The sequence below is a fragment of the Sturnira hondurensis genome, unplaced genomic scaffold (assembly GCF_014824575.4).
Source record: "Sturnira hondurensis isolate 20B ecotype Veracruz unplaced genomic scaffold, ASM1482457v3 Scaffold0022908, whole genome shotgun sequence".
NCBI classification, from domain to species: Eukaryota; Metazoa; Chordata; class Mammalia; order Chiroptera; family Phyllostomidae; genus Sturnira; species Sturnira hondurensis.
Window position 1 is genome coordinate 1128070 of NW_028095539.1, and position 16534 is coordinate 1144603.

At 37.8% G+C, this 16534-nt stretch overlaps 1 protein-coding gene across 4 annotated transcripts in view; it reads right to left on the reverse strand.

Annotated features, from left to right (window-relative positions):
• DENND1A (DENN domain containing 1A) overlaps positions 1-16534 on the reverse strand; it is a 496583-nt gene that overhangs the window by 432954 nt on the left and 47095 nt on the right. Inside the window, exon 2 of one of the 4 annotated variants that reach the window (XM_037036474.1) lies at positions 13375-13495. The exons of the other annotated variants lie outside the window; for them this stretch is intronic. Within the exon in view, the coding sequence (XP_036892369.1) occupies positions 13375-13377 (3 nt within the window). The 5' untranslated portion in view covers positions 13378-13495. The remainder of the gene's footprint in view (positions 1-13374; positions 13496-16534) is intronic. 4 annotated transcript variants of the gene reach the window in all.

A 16534-nucleotide genomic window follows, 5' to 3' on the forward strand; every position in this document is an offset into this window, starting at 1 on the left:
ATTTGAAAAGCATTTTTATTTACTGTACATTATTTCATTCAGTCCTACTACCATCTAGTATGATAAGCAAGGCTGGTACAGACTTAATTTCATAGATTAGCAAATAGACTCAGAGCAGTTAAATTACTTATCCAAAATTACATGGCTAATAAGTAGCAGAATTTTAAGTGTAACTTGTTTTCTGACTCCATAGTTCACTCCTTCATTTACTCACCCATCCATTCAAATATTTATTGAGCTCCTCTCAGAAAACACTGCCCATTCTGTACTGTTGCTGCGAAGATTAAATGAAAGAACATGGGACTATTTAAAGAGCATAAAGCCCCCCTGGCTCATGTGGCTCAGTGGATTGAGCTAGTTCGATTCCCAGTCAGGGCACAAGCCTGGGATGCGGGCCAGGCCCCCAAGAAGGGGTGTGCAAGAGGCAACAATACATTGATGCTTCTCTCCCTTTCTTTCTCTCTCCTTATTCTCTCTTTTAAAATAAATAAATATTTTTTAAAAACTAAAATAAAAAATAAAGAGCGTAAAGCCTATACAAATGCTAGCTATTTTCAAAGCATCAATAATTAGATGCCCTTTTTAAAGATACTGGCCCTTCTCACAGTTTTGGGAAACCAAATATGATATGGAAATAGAAAACATGCATAGAATTTGTGCATTTTCATGCACAAATGAAAATGGAATGGATAAATGGACAAATGAAAGTGGACACCCTGGAAAATGCATGTTTAGGAGAACAGGAGAGGGCTATGACAAAGCTAGGATGGGTAAGGGACAGACCACAGAAGACCTCATCTGCCCTTCTAAGGAGCTTGACTTTAGCTTGTTGGTAAGAGGACACAGAAAGATGTAAGAAGGGGAGTGCTGTGGTCTCAGCTGTGCCTTTAAAAGACCCCTCAGACGACAGCATTAAATACGGATGTGAAAGAAAGCACAAAGGCCAGGTAGGAAGCTATCACAATCAGCTAGGAAGAAGGGGGTGCCCACCTGAGCTTACTGAAGGTGGCCACTTAACTGTATGCTAATTTTAATCTGCAACATTATATAATCTCTAGTCTCTAAAGACCTTGGGGAAACTGAGGCAGGCCACTAGGCCCTTTGAAAGGACAAGTTTTAAACAACCTATAAAATCATACTATGGACAACTGAAAAACAAACAATCATCCTTGGGACTTCATTCCCACAATGGAGTTACACAGTCTAATTACTATTACTAATCTACAGGGAACCAACTTTAAAGTCTTTAGTTCATTGTTCCTTTTTAATCTGAATGATTCTCAGTAATTAAAGTTTTTATCAGTTCCAGAATTCTCTATAGTGAAACAGAACAGCTGACTTCAGATGCATTATGCTTTAAGCAAAAACTAACACTCATTAACAAGATTACCTGTTGTGATTAAATAAATACAAACTGTTTGCAAAGTTTGTAAATGAGTAGAAAGCATAAAAGTGAAACGTACCACCTAGCACAAACCTTATTTTATTAACCCTTCAAGCCTACTCAGGAATCCTTCGTTTTTCAGTTTTCTACTTGCCCCATTGCCTTGCCTAGTAAACACCTACGCTTCACTTTCTGCTGCTTTAACTTCCCTGATCGGCTCTGCTCTGACTGCCTAAGCATGTTGAACAAAACAGCAACACAGGAAAGAAAGCCTGTGTGTCCTCTGCTTCACAGTGGTCTGCGTGGCACACAAGAGTTTCTAATAGTGCAGCAAGTCATAAAAGTTGTACATATTATGAAATCTAAAGACCTCTATTTTGTAGAAAACATTAATTACATTTACAAAAAGCCCTTAATGTATCTTTAGTAAAGTCTGCAATTAATTCATGGAGCTTGAAAAGTCTAAAAAGGGTATCAGTGATAATACTAGAAAAGAGGAAAGAGTTTCATCTGGCCTTAAACTGCAAAGTTCATGTCTAATTTGACTGGTAAGAGTCAGACCACAGACTCTTTATCAAACTAGGAACGAATCTTCAAGGTAGGCAAGTCCAATGCCTATGCTCCCACTTCAAGGGTAAAAATCCCATGTAAGCAAGCCCCTGACCAATGCTTTTGCAGCCTATTCTGCCATCTCAATTTATTTAAGAGAAATTCTCCTGCAAATATTCAAGTTTCAATTTGGCAGTTAATTACAGTCTGCAGTTAAAAGGCACTAGCTGTCAGTCAGATCCCTCACCCAGTTCCCTCCTAAAAAGAAAAACTGACAGATCACAGGAGCTTTCTTTTGTAAACCAATTCTGGAACTTTCATGCTTCTTATTTGTTAGGTTAAAGGTTAAATTGCTGACCTGTGCCCTCCTGCTTAGCGGCCTTCCCCTTTTTCTGTAAAGCTTTATTTTGGGGCTGTATTTACATGGATTAGTCCCTTTTCACGCTAAGAAGGAATCTGTTCACAGCCAAAGCCTTAGTTCTGGTTGTACAAAAAGCAGCCACAATTATTCACCAGCAGACAATGACCATATTGTGGATTTACAAAAAACCCACCCCAGCCATAGAAAGATCTGTTCTTGCTGCACAAAACAATAGAAGAAAAATCTTATCAAGCATTCAAGAGAAAGCAAACAAAGCAAGCCCACTGTGAACTTGATGAAGATGTCAAGCTCCTTTAAAATATATATATATAAATCAACAAAGAGGGGTTTTCTTGTAAAGTCTTGGGAGTGAGACTTTTTCTACTCTGAGTTTCCCTTTCTGGTTAAACACAGTCAGTAGCAGCAAGACATTGACAGCCAAGACCAGCAATGCTGCCCTTTTCTAAGCACGCTTGCAGACACTTTTTAAAATGCACAATGCAGAGAGGCTTTCCTTTCCAAATACACCCAGTGCAAACGCCGGGCGAATCATTTTCAAGCTAGTCTCTTACTACATAAGCTCATTCAGCAAAGGCAAGATTCTTGTCCCAATCTCTAAGGAACAAATACAGCCTACGTTCCCTAAGCCCTAACTTACTATTCCGTTAAAATTAAAAAAAATTACAAATAACAACAATAGGCCACTGGGTTTCATCAAACCATAGCTCCAACAAGGTATCTTCATCTGACAGCCATGAACTAGCATACACATCCTGTTTCTTTGGGGTGGGTTTGAATGACAGTCCCAAGTCTCAGAAATGAACTTTAACTGGGAACATTTAATGTAAGGTGAGGACTTCACAGCTGCTACAAAAGCTAACTCCAGTCCAGGACACAGCTATCTAATAAGGCATGAGAGTAAATACCAAAAATTCCTTCTACCAACAAATATTTTAGGTAGATGGTTTCTATTCTCTTTAGGTTAAAATGACCTAAATCTACTATCAGTAGATTGCCTCTCCATGTACAAGAAGAAAGTATAACCTAATCAGTCATAGAAGCAGGCATGAAAAGCAACCTAAGAATCCCTAAAATTTTTAGAGATTAAAATAAAGCTAATTTTTTTAAGAAGTGGAACTTTGATTCATCATAGAGCATAATACTGATATACTAGTACTTTTTAATCTCAGAAAATGGCTCCATTTAAGGCTTCTTACAAATTTTGGACTTAGAAAAACATTTTCATCTGTAACAGTTCATCTTGGGAACAGTCCATCTTTGGAACAGTCCTTCGGGCCCCTCTGCCTCTCCATCTCCCCAACCCCCCCATCTCCCCACCAAAACAACAAAAAAAACACCAAAGATGTTTCACAAAAGTCCACAAACTTGAGAGTAGTATTAATGTCTTATTTTATTTTTTCACATTTTTATTATTGTTCACATACAGTTGTCTTCATTTTCCCCCCACCACTCCCCCACGTCGTAATATGTCTTATTTTAAAAGGGAACAACTTATATGCAAAATAATAGGGAACCGATTCATCAAACTGGAAGCCTGTGCTGGAGCCTTCAAAATTGATTTTCTCTTTTAAAACTGTACACCAACTGCAACTACGTCAAATGGAAATATTCAAAACTTTAAATTGAGATTGTGATGGAGGTGATTTTATTCCTTCTCTTTCAAACCTCCTGTAATATTTATCTTTTTTCTAGTATTTTTTTAGTGTGGTAATCAGTGCTGTGAAATGAGACAATTTTGGCCAGCGGCCCTACTTATATCACTGTGACAACTACAGAAATCATTCCCACACAAAGCCAATACACGCTGACTCAGAAGTTTGCTTACTTTGAGTTAGGAAATTTATGATCCCCAAGAAAATTAGGATAGCACTACAAGGACCAGAACACAAAATAGGAAGTACTTAAACTCTTCACCAATTTCTAGGAGAAACGAGATTAGGGCACAAGCTACACTCAGAATCAATTCAAATGTAAATGCTCTGCTTCCTCTTCAACAAAGATAAACTCCCTCAGAGTTAATAGTTTCTCCCTAAGAGATTCATCTCTCTTTTCAATTTAGAGGTATGTTTTAGAGAAAAGGAAGAAACACATGGTGGGGCTTAGAGAAAAAACCTTTTAAATTCTTTGTCATAAAAGCTGCAGAGTAAACTACATTTCCTTTACTAATCCTCCAAACACTTGTTAAACTTGAGTGCACTGACAACTTTGCCACTGCAATCCCATTTCGGCTTCTAACAAGTTAAAAAATACTTTGGTTGTAGTAAATTGTACTACCATCTTCCTCAAACACCACGTGAGAATTTATGCTGCCCTCACAAACCACTGAAAAAGACCCTCCCTAGGGAGAAATAACTTTTGGCACACTGCACAGCAAAGCTAAAGTTACAAAAGCAGGATAAACTATCTCTTTCACCATTCATATATTTTCAATCTCATCCACCGCCCCCCACCCCACCCCGCATTCCTTTTTCCTCTCCCTCTCTCTGTTTCTTTTACAGGCACACACACCTCAACACGCAAACACAAATGCATGCTATGCCCTCTATAGGATGCCAAGTAGGGGCATAGGAACTATCTCGGAAGACTCTCACTTTAAGCTGACATTCTGGAAAACTTTTATATTAAGTATATGAGTTTTTTAAAAAATAGCTTTTCCATGTCTTTAGAAATACATGAAAACAAACTTCACATTGCTTCATATATATACATATATACATATACATTTTATATATTTTTGTCTATATAACATATATATACACAAAAGCATTTCAAAGACTCTATAGTCCTCCAAGCCACAAAAATCAGTACAGGTGTTCTTTTGAGTCAGGAGGCTGAAAGAGTAAAAAGTGATGACTTGATATGACAGAAGAAACAAAAGGAACCAGGCAGTTAATTATTTTGCAGTCAGCATTTTTTAACTCTCACAGCAACCCTAGAAGAAGCATTATCAGACTCATATTTTCAAATGAGAAAACTAAAGAAAAGAGATGAATAACTTCTCCAAGGTCAGATCCCGTTAGTTGCAGAGCCATACTGCAGACCAAAGTCCAGAGCTCTTCCTACTACTTACTACACCCACTGCTTCTGCTAGAGGAAAAGGTGGGGAATCAGCTTTTAGCGAGATGAATTCCCATGATGACAGACCACCAGGCAGTTTCCCAGGGGTGGCAGAAAAAGCCTAAAAATGCAAGAAGTATGGGCTGCCGAGCCTCGAGTAAAAGCTTCATTGTGCTCTGGGAAGTGTGATGGACACTTACTAAAGGGAGAGGAAAAGGCATTCCTCACCCAGTGAGAAAAGTCTGAGCACGCCTTCCTTTAAACTTTCATCGTGAGCACATCTGCTCATAGAAAAGGCTAAAAAGTATCTTCCAGAAAAATTGCTGGAGAGAAAACTGCATGATTACTCTTGCTTCTAACATAAATGTCCAAGGATTTCCATTAAAAAATAAAATACAGCAAACAGAGAGCCATTCAACCTACTAAAAATGAGGTCTTTATCAACAATAAAACTGCAGAAATTAATGAAAGTATTAAGATTCACTGCAATTAAGTGGAATTGTGCCAATGCATTCATTTGTCCAACAAAACTGTACCGAGGGCCTGCCTACTTGGTGTACCACACACTGTTCTAGGTGCTGGGGACTTAGCAGTGAGCCAAATAAGCAAAGGTCTCTGCCCTGTAGAACTGGCCGTCAAACTAAGCATGACAGCATAGGGTCCCCTCAAGCTGATCATGTTACTGAAAGTCCCACTTTTTTTTTTAATAAAAAGAAAAATGAACCATTCCTCCATGGTTTCACAAATGCTTTTTCCCTTCTGTCTGTATGGAACCCCAACTCCAGCATGTTTTATACAGCAAGCTAGTAAGAATTTGCTGAGTAGATAAAGTGTGATAGAAAAACATTTTCCAAAAGAGGGGGGGGCGGGTTGTAGCAGGGGTCAGCCCTAAATCTCAACTTAAATTGGGTCTAGGTCTGAGCTTCTATCCTGCTGCAGATCCACAGAAACCCAAACAAAACTTGAGGTAACGCAATCCCCATCCAGGAAACCCAAGAGAATATAGGCTGGCTTGTTCCAAGGTCCACCCCGGGGACTAAGACCTTTAAAAAACCTAAACTGGATTTGCTGGGGCTGCTGGAGGCAAGACAGAAACCCAGTTGAGCCTTCCAAAGGCCCTGGGCCTAGAACTGCCTTCGATCTTTTCCCAGTGCCCTGCTCTCAAATGTGAGGATGGAAAACACCTACAATAGGAACAGTGACACTGTGATGAGCCTCAACTGTCCTCAATGATAGTTGAGACTGAGAGGTACTCTGTGCCATTTCTGTGCTTAATTCTTTAATTTTGTTTTCATTTAATCTTTGCAATGTCACTATGTGATGCTACCATCATTATTCCCATTTTACAGTTTAGGAAACTAAGGCAAGCAGGGGAATTAAGCAATTTGCCCAAAATTACACGGGGATATAAGTTATAAGCAGTAGAGCTGGAATTTGAACCCGGATGGTCTGGTTTTAGAAACCTGCTCTTAGATTTTGCTAAATATATTTTTGAAGATTCGGTGGAGGAGGAAGAACTTTTATTAACAAAGTATTTGTTGTTAGGAAGACGGAATAAGTTAAATGTTCTGCATATGATTTTCTACTTCATGGAATGCCATTACAAAAATATTTTTCATTTTGGTCTTGGTAGTTAATTTGTCAAAAATACTTTTATCAATTTTCCTTTCATAGTAAATACAACCTAACTAACTAATGTAATGCTCTCCTTTCACTTTCTACAAGCCAGTTCCATCATTCTGAGTGAGTACCAGGGACAGTGTCTGCTGAGTACAGAAATCTCGACTAATACACACTAGGTACTGACCATATTCCAGAAATGGACTCCTTTAATAACTCTCAGATACCAGCTGATTTTATTCACCTCTGGCTCTTCTCACAAGTACATAGTTTAAATTTAAAAATTCTGGTAACTGAGGATTGATCACTGGGTCTTATTTAAGTTTACCTCTGACATGTAAGTGAAGGGGAAAAATATAGTTTGATCATTTGAAATTATCCATGTGTCCAAAATGTATTTTTCTTGAAGAAATTCAGAATTAATCCTATATTTTCTGAAAGAGAAAATTCATCATTCAATTTTCTTTTCTTGAAGAAAGTTACATATATTAATCTATTATTCTAATATTTGAATTCTTTCAAAAAAGGAATTTAAATTAATTCTATATCAGAAAGAAGATTTAATCCCTTAACAAAATCACAGTTGTGGGAAGTTTCATTGTTTCCTCTTAGGGGAAAGATTAGAGGAGTTTTTGTTTTTTTCACTGAAAGATGATGTTGAATTAAGTCACCACGAGAATGCCTAATTTGTACCTGTTATCAGTATTAGGCATTTTAGTACTTATTGTCTCTAACTTACAAAACAACCTGACAGATAGATATAAGCCCCATTTAAATACTGGGCAAACTGAAATTCAGTTTAAATAACCTTCCCAAGGTCAAACTATTAGTGAGTGACAGAAGAAAACTGATGTCAAACCCTACAGTCTTTCCATTACATTGTTTTTATTACCAATTATCCATGAAAATACTAAATGACATTACAATCTAGACAACAATTCATCTAAATCTCTTTTCTCTTCAACTAAGGCTTTGTGATAGCATAATATTCTAATGCCTAAGAACACATTAAAGGTAAGAAAACTGTCTTTAAATGAAACAATTTATTAAGGTTTCCTGCTGGGCAAAGCAAGCTTACAGTGGCGTCCTCAGTAGAGCTTTCTTTTTCTAATGAAAGTCTTCGAACAGACTGCATGTTCACAATGCAACATAAAGCAGGGAATGCGAAATGTGTTGTGAAATAATACCAAAAGAAGTTCAAAAGCTAGAATACAAAACAAACAAACAAAAAAGTCTCCTATGCATGTAAAAGAGAGGTCTAGTTCCTATTTTATAGAGTTTGCACTCCACTTTCCACAGTCTAGCACGGTGCTGAATCTAAAATGATTGTTCAAAGAATAAGTGATTAAAGGACTCTAACAGAAAGTTAGATGTGAGATAAGACCCCAGTCGTGTAGAATCCTGGATAAATCAAGCGTATAGGGCAGTTTTTGAGAAAGCCACAGACCTACATTTTTTAAGTACTGAAACTTAATCATTTGGTTGTAAATCATTCCAAACTAGATTATACACCTCCATGTTTTTTAAAGCAATACTTTGAACAAAACATTTTTTGATGACTGCAATGGACATCTGTTTTGGCTGTCTAGTATCCATTCTTCCTTTTCCTGGTAATAGCATGATTACCAGGAAAAGTACCCTGCCCATTCTCAGGCTATAAAATCCAGGTAGCACTGAAGAGTCCCCTACACACATCCTCCCTCATCCTCAATCGACACCTCAGAGCCACCCAATTCAGAATCATGGTGACTGGTTCACAGACTGGCCTATGACCCAAATGGGGCCTAGCACAGTTACCCTTAGGTCTGGCCCAAAATAATGTGAGACACTCTTTTTCCACTCGGGTGACTAAAGGGGTACAACATGTGCCTGGATGTCCTAGCAGCCATCTCTTTGCCACTGTGTAAGGAGCACTTGCCCAAAAATGAACCCAACACAGAAGACAGAAAACCAAGAGAGAAAGAGATGACAAATCTCTGAAAATATAAATAGAACACCTTGATCCAGCAAAATCCAAAGTCAGCTTTATCATTACATTCACCATATTGACAGCCAATAAATTCCCTTTTTCGCTCAAGCCAGATTTCATTGGACTTCTTTCAGTTACAACAAAAAGAAATCATGATTAATACAATGACTGAATGGCATCAACATGATCAGTAACTATGCTGAGCAATATACAGAAAAATCCTCAGGGCAAACCAAAGCCCATAGGGTATATGCTAAGGGCTTCCCCATGAATAAAGGATTTAAGTTTGAATGCATGGATTCTGAAAAATCCACTTTTAGCTAATTTTACTTCCCACTTTTCAACTGTTAGCTTGAGAACAATTGTAGAACAGCAGAGTTCTACACAGATATGAACTCTTGCCTTACATAAAAATAATATAGTAACTTAAAATAACAGCTACTTCAGTACAGATCTAACAAAAATATATACAAGAACTATATGAGAACCACAAAACTCTAATAAATAAGATCAAAGAAATAAATAAATGCAGACACATTCTATGTTCATAGATAAGACGACTCAATATTGTCAATATGTCAGTTCTTCACAACTTGATCCACAGATTAAATGCAATTACAATCAAAATACCAGCAAGTTATTTTGTGGATACTGACAAATTGATTCTAAAGTTTATACGGAGAGGCAAAAGACCCAGAATAGTCAACACACTATTGAAGGAGAAGAACAATATCAAAGGACTAGTACTAACAGACTTCAAGAATTACTACGAAGCTACAGGAACCAAACCAGGAGGGTACAGGTGAAAGAACAGACAACAGACCAAAAGAAGGCCTGGAGATAGACCCACATAAATACAGTCACCTGACCTTTGCCAAATGAGCAAAGGGAATACAACAGAGCAAAGACAGTCTTTTCAACAAACAGTACTGAAACAAGTGGACATCCACGTGCAAAAAACTGAATCTAGACACAGATCTTCCTTACATCTTCATAAAAATTAATTCCAAATGGATCATAAATTGAAATGTGAAACAGAAAACTATAAAACTCCTACATGAGCCCTGGCTGGTGTGGCTCAGTGGACTGAGTGCCAGACTGTGAACCGAAGGGTCACCAGTTCCATTCCCAGTCAGGGCACATGCAGGGGCTGCAGGCCAGGTCCCCAGTAGGAGGTGCACAAGAGTCAACCACACAGTGATACTCGTCTCCCTCCATTTCTTCCTCCCTTACCTTCTCTCTAAAAATAAATGAATAAAATCATTTTTTTTAATCCTAGATGGTAACATAGGAAAAAACCTAGATGACCTAGGGTAGCAGTCCCCAACCTTTTTGGTACCAGGGACTGGTTTTGTGGAAGACAATTTTTCCACACACCAGGGTAGAGGGGATGGTTTTCAGATGATTCAAGTGTACTACATTCAAACTCAGCTCCTGCTGTGCGGCCCAGTTCCTAACAGGCCCAGATCGGTGCTGGTCTATGGCCTGGAGGCTGGGGACACTTGACTTAGGGTATAGTGATGGTTTTTCAAATACAATACCACAGACATGATCCATGAAAGAAATAACTGATAAGCTAGACTTCATTAAAATTAAAAACTTCTGCTCTGCCCAAGACAATATCAAGAGAAAGAGAGGACAAGCCACAGACTTGGAGAAATTATCTGCAAAAGATACTTAATAAAAGACTCTATCCAAAATACATAAACAACTCTTAAACCCTTAAAACTCAACAGTAAGAACAAACAGCTCAATTTAAAAAATAGGCCAGCTCTGGCTGGTATAGCTCAGTGGATTGAGCATCGGCCTGAAAACCAAAGGGCTACTGGTTTGATTCCCAGTCAGGACATATGCCTGGGTTGCGGGCCAGGTCCCTAGTGGGGGCCGCGTGAAATATGACCACACATTGATGTTTCTTTTTCTCCCTTCCTTCCCCTCTCTGAGAATAAATAAAATCTTTCAAAAAAATGGGCCAAACACCTTAACTGATATCTCATCAAAGAAGATATACTTCTCATTGTATAAGGAGCACTTGCCCAAAGGAGATGGAAAATAAGCATATGAAAAAATACTCCATACCATATGTCATCAGGAAAGTACAAATTTAAAAAATTAGATACCATTACACACCTCTTAGAATGGCCAAAATCCAAAACACTGACAACACCAAACGTCTGTGGAGCAACAGGAACTCTCCTAAACTGGGCGGAGGGAATGCAAAATGGTGAAGACACCTTGGGAGATGGTTTGGCAGCTTCTTACAAAACTATCCATATTTATCATGGTGTCCAGCAATCATGCTCCTTGGCATTTACCTGAGTTGAAAACTTTTGTCCATACAAAAACCTGCACACAGATGTTTACGGCAGTTTTATTCATAATTGCCAAATCTTGGAAGCAACCCATATGACCTTCAGTAGGTGAGTGGATAAATTATGGCATATGCAGACAATACAATGTTATTTAGTACTAAAAAGAAATGAGCTACCAAGCCATGAAAATACACAGAGGAGCCTTAAATGCATATTGCTAGGTGAAAGAAGCCATCTGAGAAAGTTACATATGGTATGATTCTACCTATTCTGGAAAGGGCAGAACTATGGAGACAATAAAAAGATCAGTAGTTGTCAGGGGATGAGAAGGCATGAAGGAATAAATAGGCAGAGCGCAAAGGACTTTTAGGGCAGTGAAAACACTCTGTGCAATACAATAACAATGAATACATGTCACTACACATTTGTCTAAACCCTAGAATATACACACCAAGAGTGAACTGTGACATAAATAATGAACTTTGGGGGAAAGTTCCTGGTTGTAGTAAGTGTAGTACTGTGGTAGGGGATGTTGGTAAGGGGGGAGGTGGTTTATGTGTGGGACAGGGAGTATGTAAGAAATCTCTGTATCTTCCTCTCAATTTTATTGTAAACCAAAAGCTTCTCCAAAAAAATTAAATCTTTAAAACAAATGATAAATAACAACAGCTCCCATTTACTAAGAACTTCCCACATGGTCTCAGGCACTGTGCATTCCCACTTAATCCTTTCAAATGAATGAAGTTAGTACTATTAGGGCCCCTGTTTTATTTTTTAAAATATTTTATTTATTTACTTTTAGAGCGGGGGAGGGCGGGAGGGAGAAAGAGTGGGACAGAAACATCAATGTGTGGTTGCCTCTTGTATGCCCCCCACTGGGGACCTGGCCTGCAGCCCAGGCATGTGCCCTGACTGGGAATCAAACCAATGATCCTTCGGTTCACAGGCCAGTGCTCAATCCACTGAGCTACACCAGCCAGGGCAGGGCCCCCATTTTATAATTAAGAAAATGAGGTTCTGAGCTTGGCATTTTGAGGGGATAACTTTTTTTCATACAACAAACCTGCTGTTCACATGGGCTGTTTATCATTTAATAAATCAACAGTCCACCAAGAAGGCCTGAGGCCTAACACTGTGAACCACAAATACAGCAAGAAGAACCACACTGTCATGAATTACTAAAAATTTTGACACTTTGCTATACTGTAATTTACATTCAGATGGCCCCCAAATTTCACACTTTAGGAACAGGAAGAAAAGTTTAGTGTGATTTATTGGATTATTATTGAAAAGAAATAAGACCATAAATTTAGTTAATAACCTCTAAAAATATTTTAATCTGAAGTAAAATTACTCTCAAAAGGACTTTTTACTACCTCCACTCCACTTCTAAAGAGACAGCATAAATTATTGTTTTATTTTTAAAGTCAATTTTAAAAATTAATAATGTTAAAACATCCACTGTGATCAAGATTTAGGCAAAGCTCTTAGAAGGTGAGTCCTATGAACTAAGGGAGGGGAATGAGGGTGGGAGGGGGATGCAGGGCAGAGGGGAATAAGTGGGGGGAATGGGACAACTGTAACAGCATAATCAATAAAATATATTTTTAAAAAAGAATGTGAGTCCTGTAAAGTGACAGCTAAAGTTCAGAATAACAAATTTGGCTCTCAATATCTTAGATTGGCCAAAACTCAGTTTTCTTCATGATACTGCCAATACAGAAATGTGAACAGATATTTAAGAGAGATTTTAAAGCCAAGTTGTTTTTTTAAGATGACTGCTTCCCACTAAGCTGCAAATCTCAGCTAACCCAGAGCACCATGTCTAGAGCAATCCTTTCACAGAGTTCTGACAACAGTTTCTCAATTTGACTATGCACTTTTTATAAAGTGGCTATTGGACTCATGTATCAAAAATGCTGGGATGGGAGCTGACACGGGAGGAAGCTGGTTTGCCAAACAGCCTTGAGAACCTGATGCTGCCACTCTCCCAGTGCTAAGCGGCTGGCCAAGAACAGTGCCCACAGCAGGCTCAGAGATGCCAGCTGGAATGAGACACTTGTGTTTGAAATGCATTCCAGAGTTTCAGCACGGCCAGTACCATCTGATCATGAGACTGGGCAGGCTCATCCCTCTTGCAAGAGCACCCTCTTCCGAGACCTTCAGTCAGACAGACTAAAACCTGCTTTGGGAGTTTTCACAACTTGAGATAGCTATATGGGCTGTAAAAAATAATAATAATAATAATTTGAGAACAAAGTAGATCAAAGATCTACACAAAATGATCCAACTTCTTTTTAAAGCATTAAAATCACATACCTAAATAGCAAGCATCACAAAGATGTTCATTGGCTTATTTACAACAGGAAAAATGTGGAAGCAATCTAAAGATCCAATTATAAGTAAATATAGCTCATAAACATGATATAAAATCTGCAGCAACTGAAATGACTTTTATAAAGCTATATTAATAATTTTAGGAAAAACAATAATTGAGGCGAGAACAAGAAAAATATACACATACAACAGGAGTTTGAGAGAAAAGTTTATATATTTTATTTATACACACTTACACACAGACAACTACAAGGAAGTAAACACACCAAAATATTAATAGTAGTTATTACTGAGTGATGATTTTCTTAATCTTTATGAAATTTTATATTCAAAATCTAATCAGAAAGCAAGCTACTAAAATTTTAAAGATAAGAGAAAAAACATACCAAGAAAATCTGCCCATTTGTACTCAAATAGCTTGAGAAAATTTTAGTATTTTTTAAAATTTACAATGAGAACATAACACACCACAGTATAAGAAAAATTGTAAGAATGGAACTCCAACAGAAGTTTATAGAACAAAATGTATACTAATTCCCCCAATTAAAGACCCATAAAGTAGTTTCAGTGCTTTCTAACCCACCTTCTCACAGCAGGGAATTAACCCCTCGAGGGGGGACGCAAACAAACTTCAAAGAGAAGATTATGCCCAGACACTAGTACTGTACAGTGTAAGCTTTATACCTCAGTTTGCTCAGGTACTTGGGCAGAGATCAGAGATGCAAGTCCAAAGAACAAAGACCAATTTTAAGGCAGATTTATTTGCAATCCTTTAAAATGACAAAAAAGTGCATTAAATAGTAGCAGGAAAAGGCAAATATGGTAAGTTTTATTAAAAACAAATAAGAATGTTGTAAAAGTAGACAAAAGATTACCTAAAATCAAATACTAAGTGACAGCTTATTCACTGTTAACAGCTAGGAAATCTTACAAATTCTCAAAGAAAGTAAGTAGCATCATGAGTTCAATTTGTGCTTCCAAATCTTATTTTTACAATGTTTGGAAGGTATCCCCTTCAGTGTCATAGGCCTTGGGGCAATGTCTAAGCAGAAGTGACAGACCACAGGTCCCTCCCATGGATTTCATGGAATGCACTTCAGAGCACAAAACACGAGAGTTTACAAAAGAGAGTGTATAAAACACACCTACAGTGGTATGAACATGAAAAGTTATCAATGGGGAAAAAGCAGTCTTTAAAGTCTAGTGATACTTCTCATTGGCCTTTCTCAAATGTGTCATCTTTTTATTGTGAGGTAATTTTTTAGGTATGATTTAGAAGTATGTGATCATTTTATAAAAATACATTTTAAATAAAGGAGTAACATATCTTAGTAATTTAATTTTAATTAGTTCCCAATTTTAAAAAATCATGAATAAGAAATCTAATTTAGAGTTTAATCTTTCTGGATATTAATCATCTAATAGAAAACTAAAGTCCTTGCCCTGGCTGGTGTAGCTCAGTAGATTGAGCACACACCTGTGAAGCAAAGGGTCACTGGTTTGATTCCCAGTCAGGGCACGTGCCTGGGCTGCAGGCCAGGTCCCCAGTGGGGGAAGCATGAGAGGCAACCACACACTGATGTTTCTCTCCCTCTGTTTCTCCTTCCCTTCCCCTCTCTCTAAAAATAAATAAATAAAATATTTTTTTAAAAAAAAGAAAACTAAAGTCCTTGAGAGATTAGAAACCTAAATGTGAATGGCAAAACTAGAAATTTTTTAAAAGAAAGGAAAGTATTTTCATATCTGTAAGGTAAAAAATATTTATAAATTATATTATATTAAAATCACTGTTTTGATCAAAGGTATTCCCTAAAGAGATCAAAAGACAAACCATAGAGTGGGAGAAGATACTAACATACACAAGCAGATAATTAGTATCTATAATATATAAGTAATTTCTTATAAATCAATAAGGAAAAGGTAAAAAACTCAATTTAAAAAATAGCAAGAGATTTTTTTTTTATATTTTATTTATCGCAGAGGGAACGGGAAGGAGAGAGAGAGAGAGAGAAATATCAATGTATGGTTGCCTCTTGTGCGTCCCCTGCCAGGAACCGGGAACTAGCCTGCAACCCAGGCATGTGCCCTGACTGGGAATCGAACCGCGATCGTGTGGTTTGCAGGCCCGCGCTCAATCCACTGAGCTACACCAGCCAGGGCAAAAAAAATAGCAAGAGATTTGAACAGGCACTTTAAAAAAGAAAGTTGACAGGAATCTAAACAACAAAACAAACAAGCAAGCAAAATGTAACCAAAGACACTGAAATACAGAACATGCTGACAGGATCCAGAGGGGAGAGGGGAGAGAATCACAGGGGAAAAGGGGAAGGACTCACATGAACAAGTATAAAGGACACATGGACAATAACTAAGGTGGGGGGCAGAGATGGGAGGGAGGTGGGGAGCACTGGGGGGAGGGCTGGGAATACAAGATAAAAAACTGTACTTGAAGAAGAGTTAAATAAAAATAAATAAATAAAAATTAAAAAAAATAAAAAAGAAAGTTGAATAAGATGCCAGTAAGCATACAGAAGGTGCTCAATCACATTAGCTATCAGGAAAATGAAAACAAAAACAAGGATATACTATTACACAACCATTGGGTTGGGGGGGGGGGCAAGCCCAATTTTACCAAGGACTGATAAAGTTGCACCAATAAGGACTACGAAATGCTGAAGGAAGTACAGACAAACAAAACCAATTCCAAAAAACTTTATCATGGTCCAGTCACCAAGTATCCTATGGAAGTACATTTACATGAACCAGGATTCACGTATAAGGAACACAACAACACTGCTTGCAATAGCCAAAAACTGTGAACACCTTCAAAGGTTTTCAACAGCAGAATGCATAAACTGTGATGTAATCCTACAGTGTGCTACACTTCAGTGAAAATGAATGACTACAGCTACACAAAACATGGA